This window comes from Salvelinus alpinus, chromosome 28 (genome assembly GCF_045679555.1).
Source record: "Salvelinus alpinus chromosome 28, SLU_Salpinus.1, whole genome shotgun sequence".
NCBI lineage: Eukaryota > Metazoa > Chordata > Actinopteri > Salmoniformes > Salmonidae > Salvelinus > Salvelinus alpinus.
The window spans coordinates 29,694,675-29,718,137 of record NC_092113.1 but is presented as its reverse complement, the minus strand read 5'-3'; the positions used below and the strand labels follow the sequence as shown (position 1 = coordinate 29,718,137).

The 23,463-nt window shown below is 42.8% G+C and overlaps 1 protein-coding gene across 1 annotated transcript in view; it reads right to left on the bottom strand.

The window, feature by feature from the left end:
* The window catches only part of LOC139557652 (arf-GAP with coiled-coil, ANK repeat and PH domain-containing protein 3-like), a 101,017-nt gene that overhangs the window by 4,229 nt on the left and 73,325 nt on the right, over positions 1-23,463 (bottom strand). The window contains exons 7-23 of the mRNA XM_071372724.1: positions 22,832-22,876; positions 22,595-22,690; positions 21,916-21,990; positions 19,066-19,077; positions 9,053-9,168; positions 8,359-8,410; positions 7,808-7,908; positions 7,461-7,572; positions 7,027-7,235; positions 5,583-5,747; positions 5,195-5,412; positions 3,626-3,727; positions 3,392-3,484; positions 2,956-3,185; positions 2,632-2,741; positions 2,291-2,401; positions 2,027-2,088 (exon numbers count right to left, since the gene is read on the bottom strand). Coding sequence (XP_071228825.1) covers positions 2,027-2,088; positions 2,291-2,401; positions 2,632-2,741; positions 2,956-3,185; positions 3,392-3,484; positions 3,626-3,727; positions 5,195-5,412; positions 5,583-5,747; positions 7,027-7,235; positions 7,461-7,572; positions 7,808-7,908; positions 8,359-8,410; positions 9,053-9,168; positions 19,066-19,077; positions 21,916-21,990; positions 22,595-22,690; positions 22,832-22,876 — 1,909 coding nt within the window. The remainder of the gene's footprint in view (positions 1-2,026; positions 2,089-2,290; positions 2,402-2,631; positions 2,742-2,955; positions 3,186-3,391; positions 3,485-3,625; positions 3,728-5,194; positions 5,413-5,582; positions 5,748-7,026; positions 7,236-7,460; positions 7,573-7,807; positions 7,909-8,358; positions 8,411-9,052; positions 9,169-19,065; positions 19,078-21,915; positions 21,991-22,594; positions 22,691-22,831; positions 22,877-23,463) is intronic.

Sequence of the window (23,463 nt, the reverse complement as noted above, 5' to 3'; positions counted from 1 at the left end):
GTTTTCAGACCCTTTGCTATGAGAATCGAAATTGTGCTCAGGTGCATCCTGTTTCCATTGACCATCCTTGAGATGTTTCTACAACTTCATTGGAGTCCACCTGTGGTAAATTCAATTGATTGGACATGATTTGGAAAGGCACACACCTGTCTATATAAATGTCCCACAATTGACATTGCATGTTGAGCAAAAATCAAGCCATGAGGTGGACGGAATTGTCTGTAGAGCTCTGAGGCAGGATTGTGTTGAGGCACAGATCTGGGGAAGGGTAGAAAAACATTTCTGCAGCTTTGAAGGTCCCCAAGAACACAGTGGCCTCCATCATTCTTAAAAGGAAGAAGGTTGGAACCACCAAGACTCTTCCTAGAGCTGGCCGCCCAGCCAAACTGAGCAATCGGGGGAGAAGGGCCTTGGTCAGGGAGGTGATCAAAAACCTGATGGTCACTCTGACAGAGTTCCTCTGTGGGGCTCTGAGAACCTTCCAGAAGGACAACCAAGGACAACCATCTCTGCAGCACTCCACCAATCAGGCCTTTATGGTAGAGTGGCCAGACGGAAGCCATTCCGCAGCGAAAGGCACATGACAGCCCGCTTGGAGTTTGCCAAAAGGCACCTAAAGACTCAAACCATGAGATACAAGATGCTCTGGTCTGATGAAACCAAGACTGAACTCTTTGTCCTGAATGTCAAGTGTCACATCTGGAGGAAACCTGGCACCATCCCTACGGTAATTCATGGTGGTGGCAGCATCATGCTGTGGGGATGTTTTTCAGCGGCAGGGACTGGGAGACTAGTTAGCATCAAGGGAAAGATTGAACAGAGCAAAGTACAGAGAGATCCTTGATGAAAACCTTGATGCTCCAGAGCGCTCAGGACTTCAGACTGGGGTGAAGGTTCACCTTCAAACAGGACAACGACCCTAAACAAGACAACAACCCTAAGCAGCTAAGACAACGCAGGAGTGGCTTCGGGACAAGTCTCTGAATGTCCTTGAGTGGCCCAGTCAGAGCCCAGACTTGAACCCGATCAAACATGTCTAGAGAGACCTGAAAATAGCTGTAAAGCGACGCTCCCCATCCAACCTGACAGAGCTTAAGAGGATCTGCAGAGAAGAATGGGAAAAACTCCCCAAATACAGGTGTACCAAGCTTGTAGCGTCATACCCAATAAGACTGAAGGCTGTAATCGCTGCCAAAGGTGCTTCAACAAAGTACTGAGTAAAAGTTCTGAATATTTATGTAAATGTGATATTTCCATTAATTTCTTTATACATTTGCAAAGAATTCAAATAACCTGTTTTTGCTTTGTCATTATGGGGTATTGTGTGTAGACTGATGAGGGGGGGAAAATACTTTAATACTTTCCGAATGCACTGTAATGTGCAACATATTGCCCAGATCTGGTCTTTGGTTAGGAGCACACCACCCTACCTTGAAGACCACAAGCAAACACCTCTCCAAATAAATAAACAGCAACTGAATTAACTTGGCTTGACATGGGTATAAGTAGGATACAGATGGTATAGTAAAGATGATTTAAATGAACTTATGAAGGCGTATTAAAAACTTGGTCCCTAACCATTTGTGACAAATGATCTAACTCTGAGCAAATTTAGCCATGAAGTCAACTGTACAGTTTGACATCATGAGAGTTAATAGTACTGACATCCTATACGTTGATGAGCCTGAGGGAATTGTAGTTGGTATATTCTGGTGCCACCTCGTTTGAACAACGTTAGTTAGCCAGAGTACTGGCTAGAACACCGACAGCAGTCTGTGGGGAATCTGACCAAGAAAGGTGTGTTTTAGACAACGTTCCTTCCTGTACAAGATTCCACACAGGGCTGCCACAGTCCTGGTATACTATTGGCTTCCCATCCAACCATCATCTGAAGGGAAAGCTTGATTCATTGGACCAGGACTAGGTATTGTGATTGACTTCTAGCACTCAGCTATGTGGAGACAGATAAACTCTTGTATGCATTTCTTATATTGCTGTTCTGTGGGGCTGCTGGTGGGGTATTGACCTGGTTGGCCGAGCGGTCCCTCTGACTCCCGCATCTCCTCATTCATCCTGGCCAGTCTCAACCTTTGGGAAGAAAGGGAAGGGGGAGAGAAGGGAAGGAGGGATCGGACACAAACTGTTAGATGGATTCACTCAAACTTCCCAGAGGTGAGGAGCTACAGTAGATTACCATGCTAACCTCTGGTCATAATATGTATTTTAAAGGATCGTGTGTAGTTGAAGCTGTGTAAGTTGAGGGACAGGGTGTTGTGTCCCACAAACTCACAAGGTGACGATGTCTGCGTTGGCTGCCTGCACAGCGATACTCAGAGGGTCCTGTCCACCCTCGTCCCCGTCGTTCTGCGTGGCTCCTCTCTTCAGGAACAAACACACCTGCCTGTAGAGGGCAGCATGGAGACAGATCAGACGTGAACATGCATAAGCAAATCTGTACTCAGCATCTTTGTCTTGTATGCTATCTAACCCGAGGAACAATGTAAAAAATAACTGAACAATAATCAGCTTTGCATGCTACACCATTGTCCATGGAAATGTTCACTTGTGGCTCAAAACAAGACATTGACAATAGTAAGGAAGAGGGAAGCGTTATGCCTTGGCACTACTCACCCTGTGTGTCCCAGATATGTGGCGTGGTGTAGTGGCCCCCTCCCCCTTGCGTCTCTTTGGTTGACGTCAGCTGCATTCTGGAGCAGGAACTCGCAGGCTATCAAGGAGCCCTGGAATGGAACACAAAGGTTCTGAGGCTCTCTCCATGTTGCCAAATAAAGCACAATACAATGTGAGAAAATATTGTGATCATGCATAGACATACTGTATGGATAGATGTATACAGTGATGTTTCAACATAATGCATGTAATTTATTCTGAATGACTGGAACTGCCTTTGCCAGTGTGCCAAGAACACACCTGCCTTTCATTACAATGACTCACCCCAAACACAGCCTGTATGAGTGGGCTCTTGCCATCATCCTCATCGTTGACGGAGTTGATGTCAGCCCCGTGGGCCAGCGCCTCAGCCATGACGGGCAGGTTGCGTGCCTGGGAGGCCTTGTAGAGCAGCGCCCCAGGGTGGAGCTCACGCCCATCCTCTGGGTCCGACTGGGTCTCGGGCTCTGGCTCCATCTCAGCCTCTCCGCTAGAGTCCTCCGACACCTCACACTCTGCAGAGAGAGAAGCAGCAGAGTTACAACTAGGATTCAATAATCAATACAACTTCATTTATGCCCTCAAGGGCAAATAAGGATGACTGAGATCAATTATCAGGTTTTCTGAAAATTGCATTTTAATACTAAATATGATAGCTGAACCTATGTTGTACATTTAATTTGCCATCCCATCCTTTACAGGTATGTATTTTTCTTCTTACCCTCCTCTGTGACACTGTCCACCACTGAGCCGAACACCAGGATATCTGTGCTGCCGTCTGTACTGCCGCCCAGGCCACTGTCACTGCTCAGACCTGCAGGGCCAAAAGGAGCCAAGCCAGGGACACGTTAGTCACTTGCTTCTAGCTATTTCACTTTGCACACCACATAAAGGATTCAAGTAACTCTGTGGTTTAGAGTGTAGTGTCTGTATATTAGATGGGTAGGTAACTTACTACGAGGTCCAGATCCTGTGTCGAAGTAAGAGAACAGATTGTCCAGCTCGTCTGGACAAAACAGTGACTCTCGTCGGAACTTTCTCTCTAGAGCTGAAGCGGCTGTAAAGCACAATGAGGGAATGTTTAAATGTACTGGGTTGTCATTGTCAACTTTTTGTTTAGCACTATTAGGAATATGGATACAAAGAGAAAATGAGGAAGGTATCCTTCCTCTAGTGCCAGGAGAGCTATTAGGGTATGAAGGGGTTAAACCAAGGCCTCATACGTTTTAAAGGGTTAATAAATTGTGTTATGATAAACTGTAAGGTCTCTTAGGAGACCTCTGTGTGTGTGTGTTAACACCTGTTTTTAGTGTTGTGCCCTTCCGACACTATCAGAAGGCAGAAACCGCCTACGCTCATACTCCTCCTATCTGGGCCCCACCTAGCTATCTGAGGTTCTGAGAATATGATTGGTTTTCTGAGAACACAAGGCTGCCGCATGCCTGATGAAAACAGCCACCTGTCAGAAGATGCTTAGACTCGTTTACCTTGTTATGACCCTATACTTGTGATGAAAGGTCAAGTTTCGGCCAAACCCACTTCTGAGCTTTTAATTGCTGACAAGATGGTTGCTGCTGTCATGGGGAGTTTAGATTTATTAAAATGTTGTTGCCAGGGAAACTTACACAAGGAGGACTGGGGAGGCTATATGAGTTACATGTCTTAGACATTTTGCAGAACTATCATATACAGTAATCCCTCGTTTATCGCGGGGGTTACGTTCCGAAAATGACCCGCGATAAGTGAAATCCGCGAAATAGAAAACTTCTTTTTTTTTTACAATTAGCAACTATTACATGTATACAAATACAGTGACTCACGTGTAGGCCGTTTCACTGCTCTTCAGACTGGGCCGCTGCATCCTGACTGCGCTCTGCAGTGTTCTCTTCTTCTGAAGCCCGCGGTGCAGGTGTGTTTGTTCGGGAGAAGAGCATAGTGATAGGCAGCTGTTGTCGCTCTTTTTTCTTCTTTGCAAAAAGATCCTTGTACACCGACATGCCACCATCGATTACGTTGGAGAACTGTAATGAACGGCTCATCAAAGGGTCCCATTCCTCAGCTACTCGCTTAAGTTCAGTGGCCATTCGCACCATGGTTGCTAAGCGACCAAGCGTTAGTCCTTCCTTCCTTCCTGGCCAACTTAATGTAAATTTGCCAAGCTGTTTTATGTACGTACACATAACTGCACGAGACGACAAAATGATAGCACAATTCGTAGCATGTTTTGATACAAGAAGCGGGAGTGAGTTTTTAGCGAATCAGAATGCAGAGCACAATGCACCAAAAAAAAATAAAAAATGCATTATGAAAATCCGCGAAATAGCGAATCCGCGATAAGTGAACCGCGAAGTGGCGAGGGATCACTGTACTGTACTCTGTACCAACTTCTGCCTACAATTGTATTACTAAAGGAGAATTGTAATACTTAAACAAAAAGTCTGTGTTTCCTTTCTACTACCAATATATATATGTTTGATAATTATATAGACCTGATCATCTGTTGAAGAAAATGACCAACAGGTACCTGAGAAGAGGGTGGCAGGGGAGGCGCTGCCCGGCTCCTGACGGTATTTCCGTCGCGTCTTAGGCACTGTGGTGGCGCTGTTGTGTCTCTGCCACTTCTTCACACTCCACCGGCGCTCCGTCTTCCGCCCGCCGTTCACAAGCACCTCTGTGGCCCCCAATTTCTTCAGGAACTTCTTCTCCACATACTTTGATTTGATCCACGCCTCCTTCTCCTGCCTAGAAGGGATAATAGGAAATACACATTCAGTGTTATATACTGTACCAATGAGGACATTCCCAGTCTAATGAAAATGACTAGATCCCAGTCTCCTTTAGTGGGTAATCGGGATATTCACACGTGAAACCAGGTAGAGGCATTTAAATGCTGTGTGTGTAGCAGTCCTTACCTGGAATTTGAGGGCCCTGGTTTCTTCAGGCCCTGTGCCTCACATGCTCCCTCATAGATGTGGTTGATGACACTGTTTCCCAGCTCGCACATCAGCTTTAGTAACTCAGGTTCCCATGAGTCCAACATTAGAGAACGCACCTTGGAGCAGTGAACCCCCAAACTCCTGTAACAGAGACACATGAGAAGTGACATTTGGAAAGTCCTCAAGCGTTGGCATTTGAATCACGTATGTATTCAAGTTCCATGGCTGGAATTATTCCTGGGTAGAATGCATTTTATGTTAGTGTTGTTGACAACACTAGGCCCATATTGTTTCCTTGCTTTGCTTGTAATAACATTAAGGCAAAATTGCCTGTTCGTAACAGGCTCCCCTAATAAGCAACACTGGAAGCACCATGACAGTTCTGTTTCAAGTTGTCTTATACTGTGACATGGGATGAATAGCTGCAAAATGGGTTTCAAATCACTCAGGCGTTATCCCCAGGGAAACAGAGTAGCTGCCCTCAATGTCATGCAAATCACCACTCCACCAACAAAACCCTCTGGTATCCAGGCAACTGCAGTGCGGCATGCCAAAAAAAAAAGACTGTGCGAGACAGTCTCTGTGTAGTCCTCCTCCTGCTAATGGGAAGCCTCATGTGATCTCATCTCATCACTAGAAGAAGACAGGCTATCTGACAGAAACAGATCATGAATATTTAACAGATGGCCCAGAGGAGGCGGTGATTACATACTGATAGCATTGATCTTTGCTGCATCTCTGCAGTAAACAGTCAACACCACCAACTGCTGAAATGAGGAAAACTTTCCCATCGAGCCTAATGCTAGTGTGTTGCAGCTACAATGTATGCAGGGCTGGAGTGAACCCTAGCGCTATGGTATTAAGGACATTAGAAATAGGAATCTTTATCTTGCTTCGGCCTGATTGCTAATCGGGTGTGGTTCAACAATTACGTACTTTCACGATTAAAGGGATGCCATTCTAGTTTATAAACATAAGTGTCTCAGTTCTGCGGTGCTTATCATCTAACTCCCATCCTGTTTACTCACGCAATGAGCTCTCCCAATCAAACACAGCCTGATCCAATAAGCGGTGTTAAGCTAAGACACCCTTTAGGCCATTGGCACTCTCATATTCTCAGATCCAAGAGACCGGCACATGTTCTAGAACACAGAGTCACAATGACCCCTCAGTCACCCTGTGGTAGTGCAACTATCTGCTACTACATCCTCCACTGGTTTACAACCACAAGTGCTTTAGGATAGTCCATGGTCCATAATACAGTAGCCTATGTCTAGCCAGTGAAGTATGCCTTTATGTACTCTCTTAAAGACAAGCTAAGCAAGAGACTTTGGGTATGGCTCATGAGACTAGGCTTTACAGATACAGACAGTATCTGTGGATGCCAGAGCAGGATGCCCTCCATAGAGGCAGACCTTACCTGTGGATGCCGGAGCATTCGATGCAGAGCAGGATGCCCAGGTTGATGGAGGCCCAGTGCGGGTCGGCCTGGCCACAGTCACAGCAATACTCATTGCCCGGGAGACACTGTATACGATGCAGGATGGTCTCCCCCCTGACACTGCGTTCCCGAGGCTCGCTGGCCGAGTCAATACTGCTGACGGAAGGTGAGGCTGTCCTATCCAGACACTATTGGTGGGAAGACAGACATGGTAAACTAAGAGAGGCAAGCATCATTCTCTGAGGCATGACAGTCTTGATTTATCTCACAGGTGATAACTATCCCTTCATGCAAACGTATAAGCTTATAAATGACATCTGTCATGATGTAAAAGATGTCTAGATTAAAGAAAAGGTAAGAGAATATTAGCATTTGTTTGACAGTTAGGTCTGTAGCTAGATGGACCAACTGACCTCGATGTAGTGGTAGTCTGGGCTCTCCCTGTATGCTGAGGCAATGCTGGCCTGCACTGCTTGGATCCAGGCTAGCCGAAGCTTCTCTGACTCCGCCTGCAGCATACAGCTCCTGTAGAATGGAAAGACAACCCCATATTACTGCACACAGTCTCTCAACAGTACAAAACTATAGCCCCTTGCCCTCTTAGAAGAAGGAGAACACTTTATTTGCCATATTATTGGCCATTTTCTTAAGATTTTACCAAAAGGGATTTACATCAATTTAACTGTAAGGAAAATTCCTTGGAACAAAGGTGAATTTATTTAGTTAATTCCATAATATAAGGGCACTAAGAAGAACATACTTGTTGGGGGAGACAACCTCGAAGCAGAACCTCCTCTCAATGTCCTCACAGGGCTTGACAGAGCACAGCCTGAGGTCCTCCACCACCACCGTCAGGGAATCCTATTGGTCAGTAACAGTGAAAAAGGCCCGGTCAGTCAATCAGTTGGATTATTCATCATACCAACATTATGCCCACTGTGTCCTTGTGTGAGATGTGTTGATTGGATTTCAAAGTCCCTCAGTTGACCACCTTTTCCTATTTAATCCAATGTGCTGAAGCTCATACGGGTACACTGACGCTCACTTTCTATATCCCACTATGGATTGATGTGAGGGTCTATATGAGGGCGTAGGAAGAGTCTTTTGGGACAGGACTGAGGAGTAATAAGCTATCCTATAACAGTCCTCTGCCCTAATGCAGTCAGTGTTGACAGAGGGAGTGTTGTATTTCGCCAATATAGATCACAGTGACTTTCAGAGTAGCTCTATACCCCATTAAAGTTGCACGTAACCTCTTACCCCCCCAAGGGACCCAGACTAAGATGGTAGCTAGTGGATATGTGGACTTGCCTTCAGCTTCTTCTGATAGACCAGCTGACTGTTCTGGATGGAGAACCACCGCCTGAGAGAGAGAGAGAGAAATGAATAAAACATGCATGTTAAATGGATATCCTTCTTCCATTAGAAGGTGCTGACCTGCCGAGTTGAAATAATGTCACTCTCTACTCTCTAGCCACCACAGTGGTTGGGATGAGTAAAAGCGCATGTGAATGAGCTCTTCCTTTCCCTTGAGCTGCACTATATAGCAGAGAGTAATTCACAACACGTGTGGTTTGGCTCACATCCAACCTCTTTAGAGGGCTGCACTGTCAGGAAACAAGACAAATGGAGTAATACATTGTAACGCCCTAGTAGAGAGCATCAGTGGGAGAACCGCCTACGGGGAGAAATAGCCTGGTGTTCTAATGGATTGAGTGTTTCCACAGGCAGTAAACTATTCCTCAGGACGTGAAGTCAATGCTAGCAAGTATAGCCAAGTATGGTTTCCTAGGGAATAGACTACTTACTGAAATAATCTGGGACAAGTATTTATTTAGTTCGCTATCTATGGTATGTCTACAGAAAATCCACAAAACATACCATTGTCAAGATAGAATTAAAATCAAAATGCTTTGACCACAATACACTAATATAGTATGCTTCAGCGCCAGAGTGTAGCTAGCTTATGGAGAGTTACTGATCAGTTGTCTACTTGTCTACTTACCTGTTCCAAGTCTTAAAGGCGTTGCTGGCTCTCTTAAACAGGTACCCCTCCATCACCACGCCATTGGGCGCGTCCACGTTGAACAACTCTGCCTTCGAGTCGTCATACGAGAAGTCCTGTCAGAGAAGAGAGAGTGAAGTTAATCCTGTTGTTCATGCTACCACTAACCATAGGAAGAAGAGACAGTCAGTGAGGGGACATATAGGAGGAGCGTGACAGTGACTGGAGATTCTCTTTCTTGAACTACACTGGACAAGAATATAAATGCAGCATGTGAAGTGTTGGTCTCATTTTTCATGAGCTGAAGTAAAAAATCCCAGAAATTTTCCATATGCACAAAAACCTTATTTCTCTCAAATTTTGTGCACAAATGTGTTTACATACCTGTTAGTGAGCATTTCTCCTTTGCCAAGATCAATCCATCCACCTGACAGGTGTGGCATATCAAGAAGCTGATTAAACAGCATGATCATTACACAGGTGCACCTTGTGCCGGGGACAATAAAAGGCCACTAAAATGTGCAGTTTTGTCACACTGCCACAGATGTTTCAAGTTTTGAGGGAGCGTGCAATTGGCATGATGACTGCAGGAATGTCCACAAGAGCTTTTGCCAGATAATTTTATGTTAATTTTTCTACCATAAGCTGCCTCCAAAGTCATTTTAGAGAATACGTCCAACCGGCCTCACAACCGCAGACCACGTGTATGGCATCGTGTGGACAAGCAGTTTGCTGATGTCACCGTTTTGACTAGAGTGCCCCATGGTGGCGGTGGGGTTATGGTATGGGCAGGCATAAGCTACGGACAACGGACACAATTGCATTTTATCAATGGCAATTTTTATGGACAGAGATACCGTGACGAGATCCTGAGGCCCATTGTCGTGCCATTCATCTGCTGCCATCACCTCGTGTGTCAACATGATAAAGCACGGCCACATGTTACAAGGATCTGTACACAATTCCTGGAAGCTAAAAATGTTCCAGTTCTTCCTCGATCTGTACAACAGCGTCTTCCAGTTCCTGTCAATATCCAGCAACTTCGCACAGCTATTGAAGAGGAGTGGGACAACATTCCACAGGACACAATCAACAGCCTGATCAACTCTATGGGAAGGAGATGTGTCACGCTGCATGAGGGAAATTGTGGTCACACCAGATACTGATCCACGCCACTAACTTTTTTTTAAGGTATCTCTGTGACAAGTAGATGCATATCTGTATTCCCTGTATTCATGTGAAATCCATAGATTAGGACCTAATACATTTATTTTAGTTCACTGATTTCCTTAAATGAACTGTAACTCAGTAAAATCTTTGAAATTGTTACATGTTGTGTTTATTTTTGTTCAGTATATATGACAATCTACCTCAATTACCTCGTACCCCTGCACGTTGACTCGTTACTGGTACTCTGTGTATATAGCCAGGTTATCGTTAATCGTTGGGTATTGATTATTTATTCCTTGTGCTACTATTTTTCCATTATTTCTCTATTTTCCTTCTCTCTGTATTATTGAGAAGGGCCCGTTAGTAAGCATTTAACTGTTAGTCTACACCTGTTGTTTACGAAGCATGTGACAAATACAATTTGAGTTGATCACATCAAATCAGGATATACTGTAAGCCTTCCTTGCAAGATGCATAAATGGCCAGTCATATAAACACAATCAAGTGTGTGCACATGTATGTGATGTGAAAAGCACGCCTGCATCCTCACAGAGTGATTCGCTGTGCCCTTAAGGAACTCACATTTGAAATGTCGACTGTGACACAAACGATTGCGTAACCATCTTCTGACTCAAGAAAACATTTATTACCCAATACATTTTTCACAGTGTCTTCATTTACACCAAACACTGCCCTCCTTGAACAAATAAAGACAGCTAAATCAGTGTCCTGGTGCTGTCAGTTCTCTAGTCTAACCTGAATCACTATACCCTAATCAAACCTGGTTAAACTTGGTTCAATTTAGAGAGCAGCAGCTATGACGTGCATCATTCTAGAGATAATCATTCTAGAAATGTTATTGGATTTTATTAGGATCTCTTTTAGTCCTCATTTGAACTAATCTTCCAAGAGTCCTTAAACATGAAGATACAATTTATAATATGATCACATTTTCACATATAACACACTGTTACAAACAGACATAATACACTGACATATTGACCAGGTAAATACTCTTAACGGTCTGAAAAGATAGATTGAATCCTTCATCTACCATAGTCCCGCACAACCTTCCAATTTATTATATTTAAATGGTTCTAAAGTATAGTTTGAATTAATATATTGTAAGGTTTCTGGTTTGCTCAGATAAATTATTACATTTCTTTATTGCTCTAAATCGACATGTTATTTTGCCTATTTTTCATTTCTGTCTGGATAGATGGTGGACTATCTATTCCTAGTATTTACTCAATGTTTGTCTCTTACCAATGGAATACTGTTGTGAATATAGTTTGGCCGTTTTAAATCGTATACATTGTGAAAAAAAATGAGCATGTTTTTTTAATTATCTTGTTGATTGATGACCAGCCAAGAGCACTGTGCATGACTGCAACAGAAGAACCATATCTCCACCTTAAAACAATCCTTGCTGCTTTGTTCTGTTCAATCTGCAGCCTCCTAATTTCACATGCTGAATCATTTCCTAGACCACAGAACAGTAGTTCATCTGACTCAATTAATGATTGGGTTGTTTGACCACAGAACAGTAGTTCACTTGACTCCCAATTAACACTTGGGTTGTTTGCTTAAGAATCTTTCCCAGTAAATATTTAGCTATCCTTCTGATCATGCATGCAGTTTAAGTAGACTATATCCATGAATGTTCATCAAAGCTAAAATATGAATATTATTTATGTTGACCAAGTTAAAAACCTCATGTATTTTGTTAGGAAGGCTACATACATTAACCTGAGCTATATGCAACCCTTTCCTTGTCAAGTGGAGATCAATAGAGCATGTATTCATTATAGTTGAAGTTACTACGACACACAAACTCAGATTTTAACATTGGATTAAAATAGCCAGGGAGTTACTCTAGAATCCATACAGTTGGATTAAAATAGCCAGGGAGTTACTCTAGAGTCCTGATACAGTTGGATTAAAATAGCCAGGGAGTTACTCTAGAATCGCGATACAGTTGGATTAAAATAGCCAGGGAGTTACTCTAGAGTCCCGATACAGTTGCCTGTTGAGGTAAAATGTATCCTTCACCAATCAGACTTGTTGATTCAGGCAATGCTTTTCCTTCATGATGGGATACAGTTTTTTTCTCCTGTCATTGATCTCCGTGGGGAAGTGATCATTCATTCCAAAATCAGGGTTTCTGATATCTCTGCCCCTGCTCTTTGCCATTTCCTTTTGGTTAAAATATTCAAAACATGCAATAATAGCCCGTGTCCTATTCCCAGAGGCCTTACCCATTCTATGGACTCTGGAGAAAGTGACATTACGCACGACATCAGTGGGCAGTTTCAGTGAGTTGACATAAAGTCTTGAACAGTGTCTGCTGTTGTCATTCTCCGGTATCCTTGAAAAGATTAGATTGTCCCGCATTGATCGACACCGTACATCAAGGAAAGTTTTTTAAAGTTGTTTGTTCTCCCTTTGCACCACCTCCACCTTGCCATGAATAGAGTCTACAGTCCCTTTCAGCTCCATGTTCTTTCCTTAGATCATCAATCTGACATTGGCTGAATTCTAGATGGGCACATAATGCATTGATGTCCTCTCGTAGTATATCCAAGATATCAAGTTCGGCAAGCCTTTCATTGATGGATTTTAACAAGTCAACATCCATATCCGTAAACCTCTCCCCACTCAATTCAATTCGATTCAATTCAAGGCGCTTTATTGGCATGGGAACATATGTTAACATTGCCAAAGCAAGTGAAGTAGATAATATACAAAAGTGAAATAAACAATAAAAATGAACAGTAAACATTACACTCACAGAAGTTCCAAAAGAGTAAAGACATTTCAAATGTCATATTATGTCTATATACAGTGTTGTAACAACGTGCAAATAGTTAAAGTACAAAAGGGAAAATAAATAAACATAAATATGGGTTGTATTTACAATGGTGTTTGTTCTTCACTGGTTGCCCTTTTCTTGTGGCAACAGGTCACAAATCTTGCTGCTGTGATGGCACACTGTGGTATTTCACCCAGTAGATATGGGAGTTTATCAAAATCGGGTTTGTTTTCGAATTCTTTGTGGATCTGTGTAATCTGAGGTAAATACAGTGAGCACCATAATTCATTAGACAGTGACCATTTTTTTGTTATTTTGGTTCTGTACTCTAGCACTTTGAGTTTGAAAGGATACAATGACAATGAGGGTGAAGTGCAGACTGTCAGATTTAATTTGAGGGGATTTTCATACATATTGGATTAACCGTTTAGAAATGACAGCACCTTTTGTACATGGTCCCCCCCATTTTTGGGAGCGTGGTTCCTGTTAAAAACGCTGGGTAAAACCTGATTTGAGCCTGCATGCTAAATGAGATAATCATTGTAGAGATATGGTAAAGGCATGTCTCACAACACAGACAGAAGTGTACTCCAACAGAGCTATGATGCCTTTAGCTAGATAACTATTTTGGTGCATATTTTGTACGGCCCATTAACCACATTACATCACAGTGGTGAAGCTTCATTTGCCAAGACACCATTGTCTCATTAGTGAATATAGGCTTGATGAAAGAGTTCTCAAAGAGTTCATATGGTGCTCCTTTAAGGGAGGAATGTTAAGAAAGAATCTAAGTATTAGATTAGAATCATTAGATGTCCTGAGACTTTGTCCGTGACATTCACCCATGGACTGGGGTGTATTCATTACGTCTTGCAACGGAAACCAACAGCGCAAGCAAACAGAGAAAAAGGAACGAAACGGGGAGGGACCTACCTGAATTTGTACAATAGAAACTCTTGTTTTCATTGCAAAATGTTTTGCAACAGAATCTGCGTAATGAATGCACCCCTGGTGTATAGGTACAGAACATTGATTTAGCTTCAATTGAATTTGGTTTTCTTTTTCATGACAAATACACAAACAGCCTATTGATGAGACTGGAACACAATGTTCCCAGCGTGGTCAAGCTCCATTCGAATAATGAGTTCTCTAATGAAAAGCAATAAACAGTGAAGGATTGACGGGAGGATTGTACTGCCTTTCTTTTAGGATGATTTAAAATAGCTCCAACATTGACCTAGATAAAGGAATGCCAGTGACAGTGCACTCAGTCAGATCCCATCAGACCCACTGTGATCAGCTGAGTTTCATAATGGTATCAGCAGCACTGAGCACAGCAGCAGCCATCAACTACTATTCACATACTTAAATAATACAATGTTTTCTCCTCCCTAGAGCTCTCTTTTTGACATGCACAAATATGCATTGTACAATTTGCTGTTACAGTCTGATCTGACAATTTGCTGTTACAGTCTGATCTGACCATTTGTTGTTACCGTCTGATCTGACCATTTGTTGTTACCGTCTGATCTGACCATTTGTTGTTACCGTCTGATCTGACAATTTGTTGTTACCGTCTGATCTGACAATTTGTTGTTACCGTCTGATCTGACGATTTGTTGTTACAGTCTGATCTGACGATTTGTTGTTACAGTCTGATCTGACAATTTGTTGTTACCGTCTGATCTGACGATTTATTGTTACAGTCTGATCTGACGATTTGTTGTTACAGTCTGATCTGACGATTTGTTGTTACCGTCTGATCTGACAATTTGTTGTTACCGTCTGATCTGACGATTTATTGTTACAGTCTGATCTGACGATTTATTGTTACAGTCTGATCTGACAATTTGTTGTTACCGTCTGATCTGACGATTTATTGTTACAGTCTGATCTGACAATTTGTTGTTACCGTCTGATCTGACGATTTATTGTTACAGTCTGATCTGACGATTTGTTGTTACAGTCTGATCTGACGATTTGTTGTTACAGTCTGATCTGACGATTTGTTGCCGTTTACCATAAACTACTGCATTTCCAATATAAGCTGTTCAATACTCCATCAAGTCATGACACAAATTAAAAACAATCTATCCCTATTAAAAGTATGTCTCTCCTCACTTCACAAAAGGTCAACTCTCCAAAAAGCAACATAACACAAACATACTCAAGACTATACAAAGTGAAACAATTATTAGTAAAGTAGACTACAAAATAAAACTCAACCCACCAGAGTGTGGTCCAACCTTCCAAATATCTTCATTTTCAAACGTTTTAAATTATCCAAGAGCATTGGACATGTAAATAGGCAAACACAAAAATAAAACAGAAAAAATATCTAATCTAATCAAATGCTCATTGAATAGGCATCTCTGTGGAGTTACAAGTGTCAGTTAAATCCTCTCTGATCTCTGAACGCTGAAAAATGCTCGAACCGTCAGAGTCCTGCATTGTGCCTAATTCCACTACGCAGACATGTGGATAAATGCGCGTAGCCAACTGCTTGCTGCTGTGTGAGGTTTTGGATTAGAGCTTATTATCATACAGCTGCCAATTTATTTGCGGCACGTCGAACTTAGACTAGAAGTCGCTCTTGACCCAGAGACTGGCAGAGTGTTAAAGTAACACCAGAATCCACGCTGCGCTGTTTGGACACTTTTACAACTCCTCAAACCTCGGACCCCGTGCACGTTCTGCAGAAGGGGAAAACCAATTGGCAACCAGTTCAGTTAATCAAGCAATCACCACTAAGAAGCTATGAGCCTATTTGCCATGTAGCCGAACAAAGAGTAAACAACCTAAATGCAAGCCACTATAGAACAGCTGTCAGTAGCAGCACATTTACATTTAGCCTAGCCTACACAATTATGCACGTATACATTTCCAGTTGCCATCAATAATACAAATCCTTACCATAAACATGTAGATGCCTTTTGAGTAAGCTCACACATGTTATGAAGAAGGGAAGCAAATATTTTCTGCTCTATGATATTAGGTTACTCATACTGTTACAAGGCCCTTCATTACTAATGATCTGGTAGAAGAAATGACTAGCAGTGAATCATCTTTTTTTCCCAACGCAGTCAGCTAGCCTACCATGTTCAAAACAAACAGACATCAAATAGCTTACAACACATTTACTTTAGACTACTTTAACTAACTTATTTACTGTTAGAGCTTTGTTTTGTCCCCTAACCTGGGCACCCTAAACTTAGCCTATATGAGCAGATTGTCATCAGGATGCTGGCCAGCAGCAGGGAAGTTTTGCCAGAGGAGGACTGGGAGCTGTGGAATGTGAAAGGACATCACAGCAGCAGCCTGTGAGATAGTCAAACACAGACTCATGTATATTCATGGCTCTGGTCAGACCCATTTCAACAATTATTAATGGGATCAGATGACTCCAAATTAATCTTACTATTTACACGTGCAATCCCATTTGTGTTTTATTTGATAAGTAAATTATTGAAATTAGACTATATTTAATTCCATCAATTGCACAATTAGAAAGTATGTTGCAATCCATGCTGGTGAAAACTGTGAATTCCAGAAGCCATGTTCCTCAGAGAGAAGAGGCCATAGGCTACTGAGTACAGAGCTGTGAGGGGTTAACCATGAGGTTTTGCTACATGTGCCATGCTACATGTGTCAGAGCCATGCTATATGGGTCAGAGCCATGCTACATGGGTCAGAGCCATGCTACATGGGTCAGAGCCATGCTACATGGGTCAGAGCCATGCTACATGGGTCAGAGCCATGCTACATGTGTCAGAGCCATGCTACATGTGTCAGAGCCATGCTACATGGGTCAGAGCCATGCTACATGGGTCAGAGCCATGCTACATGGGTCTCAGACACTCTGCAGGCTTTCATCTGGACAGAGAGCAAGGCCCATTATTGACGTATTCTGCCATTACCCCTCCCTTGGATATTGGATAGAGACAGACTGCTTGACTGAAATGTTGAGTGGGCAAGATATTAAAATCATCATTCTCATCATGAGCACTATCTCAGTATCCCTTAGTTAGGAATCTGTTATGTTCCCTTTTCACAAAAACAATATTCCTATCTCTCTGAAATGTCAACGGAGCACTGAGCGTATACCAAGCTTTTTATTTTCAAAATCTTTCAAATTGAATTCAGCTCGTGTCATGCTAATGTAGCTTTTTGCGACCCGCGGAAACAACTTTTAGGACGACCACCACCAAATGTCCATTCCTCAAACATTAGGAGAAACCTGCACCGTTATGTCAACTGAGCTCGGTGGTTATTATCAGATGTATTAGGTTACGAAATCTGACTTTTTGGATATAATGTTGATGTGTCAGAGAAAAACCCCACTGAATGATTCAGAACATGAAGAATCATATGTGTCTTGGTACAATGTATTTTATAATATAAGGAAGTGAAATTCCCTCACCAAAGCGCGTTTTCACCCACGTGGGTGGACACCCGAGACTACACTAAACTAGACTAAACAGACTGGGAAGGAACATTCTGATTCATCACCCACCTGGTGAAGGGATACATGGCTGCACCTCACTCTCTGCCCAATGGACCCTGGCCAGGACAGGACAGTTGGTGGCACTGATTAGCCAGTGTGTCTGCAGCGACATACTACACCCCTATTGTCTGCAACCAGCCAGAATCTTCTTGTCCCATTATGCCTGAGGTGTCATCTGCCATTAATTAGCCTTACCAGCCTTAGCCCCACAACACAACAGCCTGCCTGTCCTAATCCTGAACCCACTTGGTTCATTTAGCTCTCCCTACTCTGTTGCCATGGGAAACAGTTACCATGGAACCGAGCCCATCTGAGTTATCAGACACAGCAGAACACTGGAGAAATATAACTCCCACATTCTCATTCCCCTAACCACCCATTATAAATCAGTCCTGCAAAAAGCTGATAATGCGTGTGATAGCTTAAAATATATATTACATTTTATATCTGAAATCTGAATATTCAAGTGTTGAAAATTAATTAGGCCTATTTATTTTTTGTGACCAAAATGTTATTTTGTATTTAGCCTAATTCAATAACAAGCTGATGCTACAGGAACAGTAGCCTCAAATTATGTGATTGTACGGTAGTAGTGTAGAGCCAGAGTGATGCATGGTGGTTACAAACTACACAGGCAAACTTGGCCAGGACAGAGTTCCTCCATTAAAACCAGTGTTAAAAATGAATAAAACCTCTCAGGGGCTTGACATGTACAGGCTTTCTCTGCTCTGTGTACCAGAGAGGTCATACCGGTGTACATGTCACACAGTGGAACACTTTCTCTGCTCTGTGTACCAGAGAGGTCATACCGGTGTACATGTCACACAGTGGCAGCACTTTATTCTCCTCTCTGCTTGTACTATGTCAGGGGGGCCCCATTATCTCATGTATGTTTACACAAGGGTTATTTCTCATGTTCAAATGTGACAAGGACAAACAAACCCCTGAGATTTCACATTTTCAGAGCGGAGTATGACTTTAGCAAGAGAACACAGAAAATGTAGGCTAGACTGCTGCCCGTTGTTGAAGACCTCTGCTGATTTATCAAATGTTTTAGCTGAGATATAATATGATGCTTGAAGTGGTGTGATAAGAAACACATTTCCCAATACTATGAGATTGAGAACCAATATCCGGTCTGATCTGCACTTGCAGAATAAGTCCATCAATAAGATTCAACCTTTCTTTGCCTCAGGGAATCTACAAAACACACAGAGAACCATTCAGCAAAAAACTTCTGAACAAAAGAGAACAGAACCAGAGCGACCCACTTCAGAACAAACTATATGCTATACTATCTGATGCTATGCCTATAGCAGTCATACAAAGCTCTGTGGTTCTGATTGCTTCATATACAATACTCAGTGTGCTGTAGTAGGTGTCTGCAGCCCCACACACTAGAGCTTAAGATAACTTCAAAGAGGTTGGCTAACGTAATGGCACATCTGAGCTGTTCTGTGATGTACGTCTGCGTGTGTCTCTCACAGGAAGCAGGCAACAGACATGTGAAGTATAACATGTACTCACCTGCATGAGGGTCTGGGAGAGCAGATTGCAGCATTGTTGGAGAAACAGAGAGAGAGAGAGAGAGAGAGAGAGAGAGAGAGAAGGCAGTGTTATAACATGCAAGAGGGCATTGCAGACCAATTTGGGCGGGGGGGGGGGGGGGGGGGTGATAATACAATAATTTCCATGCTTCATTGTACCTCAGATTATAATCCTACTTATTGGCCTACAACATCTCATCATCTGACTCTGGAAGCCAGTAACCACATTCCATCCACAGTTTTTATGCAAGTAAAGTCCTACTGTATAAAAATACATCTCGACAGCTGTGATGGAAACAGGAAGTTTCAGTACAATTTATAAATGGCGACAGATAATTTGTTTGTTCGACATGGTGGGATCTTTTGGTGTCGGTAAAATGAATTATGTGAGAAATGGCGGTGGAAACGTATTATTGATATAATAACCATGATATGGAAGTAAACTTGGAGTCACACGATGACATGGTGTGTGGTCCTCCCACTATGACTCAGGAAACCATGCAGTTTAAATTAGGCTACAGATTAAATGAATTATGATCATTCCAATAAATGTTGAGGGTCTTGTTCTGGTGACATGATGATCGATGCTTGACTGCCATTTGACAACTAGAAATATTCTCACTCTTATCCATAATCTCATCATGTAGACTATCCACATAGCCTACCTGCACTGTTTCTGCAAACTGTTGGCTGGAACGCATGTACCAAAACCAGAGTTGGCACATTTGCTATTTAACGCAACAATTATCGGTGGAGTTGAAAAAGGCGATGGGCACAAATTGAACATTTGATTTTTATTCGGTACATGAAAAAGTACATTTTGTGTCCACTACCTCAGTTTGGTGGAAACATACCACTGATTTTTAGAATATTCACATGAAAATCTAGATGTAAACCTAGCTACTATCTCTGATATTTGAGCTCTTCTTTAAAACGTGCCTACATTTTACCTGTGATCAGATGCTGACATAATTTTCACAGGCATCAAACTAACACAAACTACCACTTGCCAGTGGAATGTGTTGGTTTGATGCTTGTGTTTAGAAGCACTGGTCTTCAGGGCATAAACAGATCAATAACTGCTGGGCCCACATCCATTCTGCACTCTCCTGTTTGTCTGTCTGCAGACTGCGGGCAGTGGCCTGGTGTGAGTGGGGTTTCCAGGGCTGCTTGCCTGGTGGTCTGCAGGCGGATGGACAGATGGCTACTGATCCTTCCTGAGGTAAATTAGTATTGCTCCTGGGGCTCTGGACCCTGAGACTGGACCCTATAGTGTCTCATTCATATGGAGATCATGAGGAACTCAGGAAGTCCCAGTCAACAGGCCAGGGATTATACATTCACAACCAGGACAGGACTAGCCTGGTCCCAGATCTGTTTGGGATGTCTTTCCTACGGTCATTGTTGTAGGAGTTGGCAGGACAGCACAAACAGATATGGACAGACAGGACAGACAGGACAGCACAAACAGATATGGACAGACAGGACAGACAGGACAGCACAAACAGATATGGACAGACAGGACAGACAGGACAGCACAAACAGATATGGACAGACAGGACAGACTTCCTGAGTGTTGAGGAACTATTGCCTTATGTGTTTGTTTGCCACATTTGACATGTCATGAAATGGAAAGTTCTTAATAAGAGCTCAACTAAAATTACGCTCTTGAAATCAATTTTATTTAGATTTTTCCTCAAATGTACCTGTCTGTTTGCTGTCAGTTTCACAGAAAACTGACAGCAAACTGACAGCAAACAGACAGGTACATTTGTCAGTAAATATAGCATTGCACAGGGGACCTGCATCTGAGACCAAAATGATCTGTGAAAACACTAAAATAACATCAGAGACTATGACAGAGAGAACACACATTTCAATTGTCAGCATTTTACTGGATTTAAAAAACACAGTTCGGGCCACAAATCCCAATGATTAGCTAGCCTAGCATATACCAAAAGTGCTGAGCATTGTTATTTACAGTAGACACAACTGGGATTATTAGCCTCTTAAAGCACTTCATTCCACCTGATTTAACAGTTTAAATCAATGACCGGCCTTTCTGAGGCAGACTAATCAAAACGCTCACCAGTCTCCTTCCTAATCCCCCAGTCATAGCAGAAGACAGTCAGAGCCAGGTGGTGGACTCACTGGACTGGAGGGAGCTCTGACGTGTAATGTGTGCCCTAAAACACAGCCAAACTCCCAGCCCAACCCCAGTACAGACATGGCCAACTCACAGAAGACCTAGACCTAGTCCCCTATACCTCTTCCATCATTATCAAGCCATACATGTATGGTGCATGGCAACGATAGAGGAGTCATGGCTATGGCACATACAGTATGGCAGTGTTTCCCCAATCCAGTTCTCCAGTACCCCCAACAGCACACATTTTTGTAGTATCCCCAGATAAACTCACCTGATTCAACTCATGTAGGGCTTGATGATTAGTTGACAAATTAAATCAGGTGTGCTTAACTGAGGCTACAACAGAATTGTGTGCTTTTGGGGGTACTGAAGGACGGAGTTGGGAGCCACTGCAGTATGGAACCAGAGGGGTATACTATAAATTAGGATCAATGAGTTAGCCCGCTAACTTTGACAAGCAAACAGAAATAACTACTGATCTTCTGGTTCGTCATAAAAGCGAAACTTAGATGTGTGTTCTTGCTTGAATCAATTAGATCGTGCCCATTTCAAGCTTATTTTTTGGCTAACGCCTTGATCCTGTTTTTTAGTATACCCTACAGGCTAGCAAAGTCAGTCCCAGACCCAGACCTCGCCAACTTCCAGAGGAAAGGGAGAAACGTGAAATAGCTGCTTGCTTACCCTCTGCTGTATGGTGGCGTGCTTGTGTTCCATATCCCTCTTCTCCATGGCCGAGTCAATCACCAACTGATCCAACTGGAAACAAGATTAAAAAACACACTCAGATGAGGTTGGTCACATAGCTGAGATGTGTGAGTAGAGAAGAGCTCAAGCCAAGGAATATCCATGGAAGCGCATCATTTTAAGCATGAGCAATTCCAACATAGCAGTCAGATTGATTCAAGAGTGATGCTCAGCAATTGACTACAGCACTTTGAACTACCAGAGCCCAAACGCAATGACGTGTGAGAGGTCAATGTTGTGTAATGAAGCACTGACTCAGGTCTGTTTCACTATTTAGCATACTGTACATGTATTCCACCTGACAGGATACTATGCTGCTGAAGTCTTTCACTAACACTGTATCTTCTACGTCGACCACCCAGCACATTCAGGGATCTTTTAACTGATAACGTCAGAAGTTTCCCACAGTCAAATCAGAAGGCTAATGCACTGTTATGTAAACAGACAGCACAGCAGCGGACAGAGCATCCATTGGTGATGCAACTGTGCCTGGGTCGATATTTCCAATCAGAACCAATCTAATACCAATCAGGACGCAGGGCTTAGGGGCTAACAGCACAGCAGTAGGCTGTCTGCGGCTCTGGATGAGGATGGTGAGGGAGGTGGTGAAGCTCACCTCAGCAGCCAGCTTCTTCATGTAGGGGTCAATCTCATCCAGCAGGTTGTAGCCTTGCTGAAAGAGGGAGTACTGGGCATGCATGAAGGACAGCATCTGCAGGGGACAGACAGACAGACAGACAGACAGACAGGAGAATATAAGCAATACATTATTGGTGTGTTTTTAAAAACAACAAAACACTCACTCTACAGCACTGCACTCTATAGTGATGGATCGGACGTTAAGGGCACTTACAGCATCTAGGATCTCAAACTTCTTCTTGGCTTGAAGGACGTTGATCTGCAAGAGGGGAAGAGGTGAGTAACAGTCTTATCTGATACTACTGTGCATTGAAACATCTCCCTCTTGTGGACAATAGATACACCTCACTGTTGTCAGTATAGTGACCAACAATATACGACATTTGTGTCCTTCAGTCCTGCCAGTCTCTCAGTTTGTTGTATGTTATGAACTAAAAATCAACATGATACTGTGATGCTCTATATATGAACTAATCATGGTCATCATGTTGGCATTTTAGGGATAAAACAAAGAATTCAGAAATTCAGCTCATTGGCTATCTTAAAGAACGATGCAAACCTAAATGAGATATTGCGCTACATTTGAGAGGTCTCTAGAATAAATCTTCAGACACACCCGTGACCTTCTCTGCCTTCAGCCACTTTCAATTAAAACCAAACAGGGTCACACAGACACACACACACTCCAGATTAGAGCAGAGAGGACGTTAGTGCCGGCAGACACAATACATACTGCAGACAGAGGAAGCTACAGCGATCACACCACATCAGTCACTCTGTTCCCAGAGGCAAATTGAGTAACTGTCCGGAGACAGAGGAGGCAACATGTGGGCATGCCAAGCTATA